Source organism: Anneissia japonica, unplaced genomic scaffold (genome assembly GCF_011630105.1).
Source record: "Anneissia japonica isolate Jap-2015-1 unplaced genomic scaffold, ASM1163010v1 scaffold287834_len5846547_cov211, whole genome shotgun sequence".
NCBI classification, from domain to species: Eukaryota; Metazoa; Echinodermata; class Crinoidea; order Comatulida; family Comatulidae; genus Anneissia; species Anneissia japonica.
In genome coordinates, this window is record NW_022704992.1 from 1366578 (window position 1) to 1374286 (window position 7709).

General features: G+C 33.9%; 2 protein-coding genes across 2 annotated transcripts in view; one reads left to right on the forward strand and one right to left on the reverse strand.

Moving 5' to 3' along the window:
* Nucleotides 1-5003, forward strand: part of LOC117104885 (tyrosine 3-monooxygenase-like) — a 24313-nt gene extending 19310 nt beyond the window's left edge. The window contains exons 9-14 of the mRNA XM_033245777.1: nucleotides 355-490; nucleotides 777-846; nucleotides 1498-1554; nucleotides 1950-2045; nucleotides 2683-2816; nucleotides 3649-5003. Of these exons, the coding sequence (XP_033101668.1) occupies nucleotides 355-490; nucleotides 777-846; nucleotides 1498-1554; nucleotides 1950-2045; nucleotides 2683-2816; nucleotides 3649-3808 (653 nt within the window). The 3' untranslated portion in view covers nucleotides 3809-5003. The remainder of the gene's footprint in view (nucleotides 1-354; nucleotides 491-776; nucleotides 847-1497; nucleotides 1555-1949; nucleotides 2046-2682; nucleotides 2817-3648) is intronic.
* LOC117104886 (tryptophan 5-hydroxylase 1-like) overlaps nucleotides 4417-7709 on the reverse strand; it is a 12681-nt gene continuing 9388 nt past the window's right edge. Inside the window, exons 10-14 of the mRNA XM_033245778.1 lie at nucleotides 7588-7657; nucleotides 6639-6695; nucleotides 6197-6292; nucleotides 5856-5989; nucleotides 4417-5738 (exon numbers count right to left, since the gene is read on the reverse strand). Coding sequence (XP_033101669.1) covers nucleotides 5564-5738; nucleotides 5856-5989; nucleotides 6197-6292; nucleotides 6639-6695; nucleotides 7588-7657 — 532 coding nt within the window. The 3' untranslated portion in view covers nucleotides 4417-5563. The remainder of the gene's footprint in view (nucleotides 5739-5855; nucleotides 5990-6196; nucleotides 6293-6638; nucleotides 6696-7587; nucleotides 7658-7709) is intronic.

The window sequence follows — 7709 nt, forward strand, 5'->3', positions numbered from 1 at the left end:
TTGGGGGGGGGTTTTTATTGGGGGGGTTTTTTAGGGGGGGGGGGGGAGGCGTTTATTTTTTAAATGCAAAATGGATGAAAATACTCAAATAAACGCCCTCGTTTAATAATATATTACTACAACTCATAATTGGCTTTAAAAGTGTTACTGTATGGTTCCTAAATCACAGAATAGCAGTAATTTAATTCGACTAAATGTTAGTCACTTAGAGGGGAGCTCATTCGAGGAAAAAATAAACGCCCCGTGACGTTTATTCGAGGGTGCGCTTGTTCCATGACGTTCTGGAGGAGGGGCGTTTATTCGAATAAATACGGAATATCAGATGTTGATAATTATTGGATGGGTTTTTTTCAGCTCAATCAGGATTTCAACTTCGACCAGTGGCCGGTCTGCTCACCGCTCGAGACTTTCTGGCTAGCCTAGCATTTCGTGTTTTTCAATGCACTCAATATGTACGTCATCATACTTCACCAATGCACACACCAGAACCGTGAGTTGCCTTAAAGTTTGAACCTTGGGGTGAACTAAATTGAGGGAATTTACAATAAGTTGATAACAAAACTATATTACATGCGTCTTATTGTAGCCTATTTATTATAGTCGATTTTTTTTCTATTGCCTGGTCTTGTATAGCTTATGTTTTCTATCGCATGGTTTTTGGTTCGAGTATTGTGCCATCAAAATATACTGGCATTAATTTTTGGCTATAATAAGAATAAGGCATGGTCATTTTATATCAATATCTACTGGAGTTTGATTTCATCTTCCTCCCACAGAGACTGTTGCCACGAACTTCTAGGTCACGTGCCAATGCTTGCCGACCCCGAATTTGCCCAATTTTCACAGGTAATAAAAATGATTTATTAAACTCGCATTTTCACATTGTTCGGAGTTTGTTAACTTTGTCTCAAGCTCTCTCCAGATTATCTAACTGTTGTACGGCCATATATAGACATGGTGTGCCTATATATGGTCATGATGTGATGTCATCATTACCACATTTAGGCATATCAAATATGGTTTTGTCAAATAAAATAGTCTGACAGGGCTTTAAAACAATGGACCTTTCCGCTAAGCCCCGCCCCTTGGATATTGTTGCTAAGGTCCCACAAGACGACAGTGTTAAAACATACGCGAACACGTGCGTTTGTGGGACAACACGTGTGTTTGTGAGACGCGCGCGTATCCCTAGCGCTGTTCTGATTAGTCAGTTGATAAGTTTGATTGACACTCCGGAAAGGTCTATTGTGTGATAAATGTAAATTATAGACCTTTACTTTGATTAATTTCAAAAATAAGCTGAAAATTGTTCATTATTTTTTTTATTATAATTAAAATTAATTTTCTAATTTAAATGTCTATCTTCCGCGCTTGGTGTTAATTTCTGCTACTCATAAAAACTTTCTCCCTCTTTGGTGTTATTTAAGATGTTTTTCATTGCAAATCTATTATTTGTATTTGACCCTAACCCCTGTATTACACTGTTGTTTGTTGTAGGAGATTGGCATTGCTTCCCTTGGTGTGTCAGATGAAGATATCACAAAATTGGCCACGGTAATTTCCCAATGATGATCATGATGATGATGATAAGGATGATGATGATGACGACAGCGATGATGATATATGCTAAATGATAATGGTGAAGATGCTAATGATGATAATGATGATGTTGAAGATGAATATAATTCATAAAGGATGAAATTGATTTAGAGGATGATGATGGTGATGATATTGATGAATATGATAATGATGACCATGATGAATGATAATTAATGTAAATAAGGATATGGTATTAAGAATATTTTTGTTATGAACTGTTAAGAAGAGACCGCCTCAAAGGAATATATTACTATTAAGGCTTATTTATTGTATGGGCTAGAGGCCAGAAATATATATATAAATAAAGATGGATCGATATAATAAATATCATATCTGTTTTCCTTTGTTAGTTGTACTGGTTCACTGTAGAATTTGGATTGTGTAGACAGGACGGTCAGATTAAGGCTTACGGCGCTGGCTTACTCTCAGCATACGGAGAACTACAGGTGCAATTATAACGAAGTTTTTATTAAGCCTAACATATTTATTTTTGTTGTTGTAAAGCAATAGAATCAACATTACCATTACTATGACCACTGTCATAATCATCGACATTATTAACTTTTTAATAAATGTTTTAAACATTGAAATTTATGCCTATAAAATATTGTTCTAATGAGGGTTCACCTAAAATAGTGTTTTCAAGTCGTCAGGTCTATTAATGACTTTACTCTGTAAATTATGAATTGACAATTTTGATTTTGTTTTTTGTTTTTTGTTGTTTTGTTTGCAAATTTCCTCATGACACAATGCAAAAGTTTAGCGACCCACTTTTGGGCCGTACTCATAGTTTGGAAAGCGTGGGTTTACACTTTTTGTAATCTGTAAGGTTTTAAATCTTCAAAGTGAAATTTAAATATTTTATATGTCCTTTATGTTTTCATATGTACTGTAGCGCACTCTAAATTAGAGCATATCTTTCAAATGAGGTACAGTAACATTTAAAGTTTATTATTGTTAATATCAATCCATATCACATCTGTATTTAGATATTTTTCTTCCATCTTAAGCATAATTTGTAAATTTAAATAAACTAAATAATAAAACTATTATTATTATTATCATCATCATCATCATTTATAGTTCGCATTGTCAGACCAGCCTGAACAACGACCTTTTGACCCATCAAAGGTCTCTGTGCAAGAATACCAAGATCAGACATATCAACCTATATATTACGTCACAGAATCTTTCGAGAAAGCCAAAGCACAAATGAGGTAGGACTATTACCATTACCGACAGTGTTCCAATTACCACTAATGTGCGCATTTTGAATGTGCGTTATAACATCTCAATAATTCTCTACTGTACATCTAATGCTTTCAGTTTTGTAGGGCTCCTATACTCTACTACTCCCTCATTCACTCACTTGCTCATCACTAAGAGTGGCCCGGTAACTATCCTTCAGCAACGTAAACTGTAGCTGCCGGAACCGACTGGGGTCGGTGGCCAGCAAATGCATTTATCCTGGGACCCCCAGTCCGAAAATGTATTCCTTTTATATTTTGGTAGAATAAATGTAACGACTATTATAGGTGAAAATAAAATAACGCAAAGGGTATATAGCTCATGGTTTTTGTCGAAATTTTGCGTTTTTCCGGCCCTTCCATCTCCGGTTGGTGTGTGTTCTATGGCACCTAAAGATCATACGAATAGGTTATGTGGCACCGCCACGGACCCTACGAACGGAAGAATCAGCAAAAAACGACTTGGAAAGATATTGCCCAATTTTGGGAAAAAAACGCAAAGGTTTTGTCGAAAGTGGACGATTTTTCGACCCTGTTATTTTCTGGTTGTTTTGTCTCTCTGTGGCACGGATCATACTAATGTGCTCTCTGGCACCTACGCCAGAAATTGACTAGGTGAAATATAGCCAAATTTTGTTGAAATTGGACGATTTTTCGACCATGTCATTGTCTGGTTGTTTTGTGTTCTGTGAATCATTCAAATGTGTTAACGACTTTATTGCTTGTACATTTCCACCAGAATGATATGTAAAAACATCTTCTAATCTGCCAGTGTTAATTTTCTTTTATATCTTATATACAGAAAATACGTGAGCAATATTAACAAACCGTTGCAGCTACGTTACAATCCGTTTACTCAGTCAATTGAAGTTCTGGAAGATATTTCTACGATACGCAAGATTCTCGGAGACGTGAAGAACGAGCTAGATACGCTGCTGACGGTCTATGAGAGATTAGTTTAACGAACCGTTTCGGAAAAATTTGGAACATTTCGTAAAATAAACTTCAAGCTTAACAATTTTAGGGTTAACTGCGCCTTTGATCATTGTGGAATTGGCGAATTATCTATATTTTCTCTATAAATTATTTTGATTATTATTGTTATAATTATTAAAGTTAATAGGCCTTTCATTGCTGTATATTATGAGGTGTTGCCTGGTAAAGTAATGTTTATGTACGTGGTGTACCGCAATCATTTATTATATAATGTTTACGGTATCCTGTTGTAAATACTGCTGGCTTGATGTCAAAGCGTCCAAAGTCCTGAATCATCATCATCATTATCATCATCATCATATCATCACCATCATCATCATCATCATCATCATTATTATTATCATAATCATTATCATCATCGCCATTATTATTATTATTAATTATTATTGTTATTATTATTATTATTTCCATTATTATTATTATTATTATTTATAAATTCAACTATTTCTACCATATTTTAGATCATAATGTAGAAATAATAATGTATTTTTACAATTTCAATTGTGAAAGAAAAGAAATGCTGTTAACAACCACATGACCAAGGGAAAAAAAGCTGACAAACAAAAAAGCAATATCAACTTTTAAAATATATATTTATTTGTAAATAAAATTCCCTGTTTTATCTTCAGGCAATGTTTTCGTGTTCATGTAAGAGTTAGCTTCGAGTGAAGTATTAGTAGGCCTGTCGTTAACAAAATTAATATAGCATTCGTGGTCACATATTATATACAACATACTTTATTAAATATTATATTTTTACAGATTAACAAGTCTGTCATTAAAATAAGGAAACATAGCAAATGAATGTTGAAGTTATTATATACAAGTCTATAAGTCGGACTGAAAATAATGTATTTTATTTTGTCAAATATATTTAAAGTAAACATACGTAGACCTAAGTAGAGCTAGTGAATGTAATATAGCTCATAAAGTATATACTAGGTAGGCCTAAATAGTCATATATTTATATGGTACAGCGTTGAACCTGAAGCATTGAAGCAGCTCAGCGTCTCAAAACTGTCAATGATAATTTAATATACTTAATGAACTTTTAAAAATGTTCAGCTCAGTGTTTGGATATTAACATTATAACAGAGGTTTATCATAGATATAAGTTTATGTAGGCCTATTTGAAATAAAAACATGGCGTATACAAATATATTGAGTATAAAATAGTCACATGTTCATACCTCCTATTTCTCAGTGATTTAATTCTGATACTATTGGCATAATGGATCTTTCCTCTAAGTAACCCGCTCCTTATTGTTGCTATGGCCAGCGTATAAAACTGCAAAAGGTTCTACTCTCGTGGTTTCACTGGAACGTAATCCTATATCAAAAAGTAATGCCATAATAGGGCGCCCCCTATCCCGTGGCAGTACTTTCTTTTAACTTTCCATTGCGTATATAAAAAAGACAGTCGGACTTCTTGCAATTCTATAGTCTTTGCTATGGTGGAACAAAACGAAACGTAAACTTCTTGCGTGTTTGATGGGACGGAGCGCTTACTCACAAGACCCTAAATAACACGTTCTGATTGGTCAGTTGTTGTTGAGTTCATCCGGAAGGTCCATTAGTACATTATTTTATCTTCACAAATAATTTATGTAATCACCTGCACTATCAATTTAAGAATTACTATAAATTTAAGGGATGGGAGGTAACTGTAAGCTAAACGACGTAACTAAAATAAAGTAACTATCCTTTTCATCTTCTAAATATTACTCTTGGTCGGCAGTTTCCATTTTTTTGAGAGCCTTGCATAAAACATAGAGGTCGCTCTTCAAATCATCGATGATAGTAGCAACTTGAGTCGTACTTGTTAGAACGTCGATACTCTGGGTGTACGGGTCATACCGAACGGTGAATGGACGGCGTATTGTACAGGCATACTCTCTGAAAAAAAAAGATTTCATATATAAATGTAAATGGTCAGGTTTTCATTTCATACAAGAGGGAAAAAGCAAAACGAACTGAACTGAACCAAACATTATGCTTCCGTATGATACGTACCTAAGATCACGTGTTGCATTTTCGAAAGATTGTGAAACGAAGTAACAGTCTTGATAAGTCGTTATTCGGCATTCCTGCTTCATTACCATTTCAAGATTAAATCTAGATACTTTTGCCTCTGATGAAAGGGCATACTAAACACAATATATAAGTTAAAAATATATAAGTAATTGAATACTGGTATACAAATCTGGAGAATCTAGAAGTGTCTTGTGCACGAGCAGTTGCACTTGACAATTAGAAAGCACGTATGTGTGACAGCCATTGGAGGAAATCGCATGATGGTTTTTTTTATGTGGTCTAAAATTTATTTTACTTTTTACTACAATTTGTTTCCCTACCTGAAGCTCGCCAATAGAGGAGAGTAGACCCGCTCCGTAAACCCGTGTGTTGCCATTCTGTTTGCAGAGTCCAAACTCTACAGTGAAGAAATATAACTGCAAAAAAATAACTGATGTATCATTAACAGAAAATGAGACTCAATGGAGGGGCATGTGATGCGTATATAAACACGACATTATTGAAAACATCAAGACTATACGTAATGCATTAAATTAAAATGTATACGTGATAATTGGACTAATTCTTTCCCATTGTCTGGGATTAAGTGGATTTCAAAATGAGAAGTCTTATGAAACCATTATTTTTATAATGAAATATACATGAAGCTATAATGTGTAAGGTGAAAGGTTAAGCTTGGCAATGATCGTATATAGGCCAAAAATATACTGTAATTTCTTCAAACGCTCATTATTATAAAATATATACAGTGTCACAACATACCTTCGCTAGATTTTTAATTTCGTCCTCTGTCGCTCCCAAAGAAGCTAACCCGATCTCCTGGATAGAGAAAACAACATTCTTAGAATCAATTTACAATCATTATAAGATATACCGTAAAACCTCGAATAGAAGCCCAATGGGTTAAAATCTAAAGAAAAAAGGCCAATCTCGAATTAAAGCCACTTCTTTTGTTGCAAAAGTAGCCTCGAAAAGAAGCCCATGATCTTATTTTCAAGATAACATGGGCTTTTTTCGCGATTGTACATTATATACACTGTACATGAATTTCAGATCAACCAAGTAAATTAAAACACGCTTGGTTTATACAGTATTTTAGGTGATTTAATGCAGGTTAATACACTACATGATACAGATTGGTGTTACAGTGGCCCTATTTATTGTTTTATAGTAGTAATTCCCAACATTTACAACATTCATTTTGAAAAGGAGTCCCCCTCTTTTGCAAAACTGGCCTCGAAAAGAAGCCCATTTTGAAAAGAAACACAACCAAAATTAGCAAAAAAAAAAAACAGAAAAAAAACCAAATGGTTCAATTCGATGTTTTACGGTTATGTTCAGGCCTATAATTATATGTACGAAGCTGTTTAAGGGACACGATGAATTTTTATTTTATTTTCCTAACCCGTACGGCGTACGACTTATTAAGGCGTACGTACGACTTATTAAGGCGTACGTCGTACGGGTTAGGAAAATAAAAAAACAAATCACCATGTCCCTTAAACAGCTTCGTACATATGAAATAAAAATAATGATTAGTAATTTTAAGTTGTACTTCAATTTTTAACCAAAAACGATAGATTAAACTTTTCCTAACTTTTAATTAGTAATAATACTATTACTCTGTTATGGTATGTAAAACAACTATGATAGTTATATAATGAAACTTCTTTATTAATAGGCCTATCTATTAAAAATATTTTTAAAAGACCTGTGAAAAACTTGCGAATGATTTATTTGCTAGCATCGGAATGTGACCAAGTAGTTCATGACAACAATCACTGTAAAACAATAATATTAATTTTAAAAACAATAATAGGTTGACATGTCATT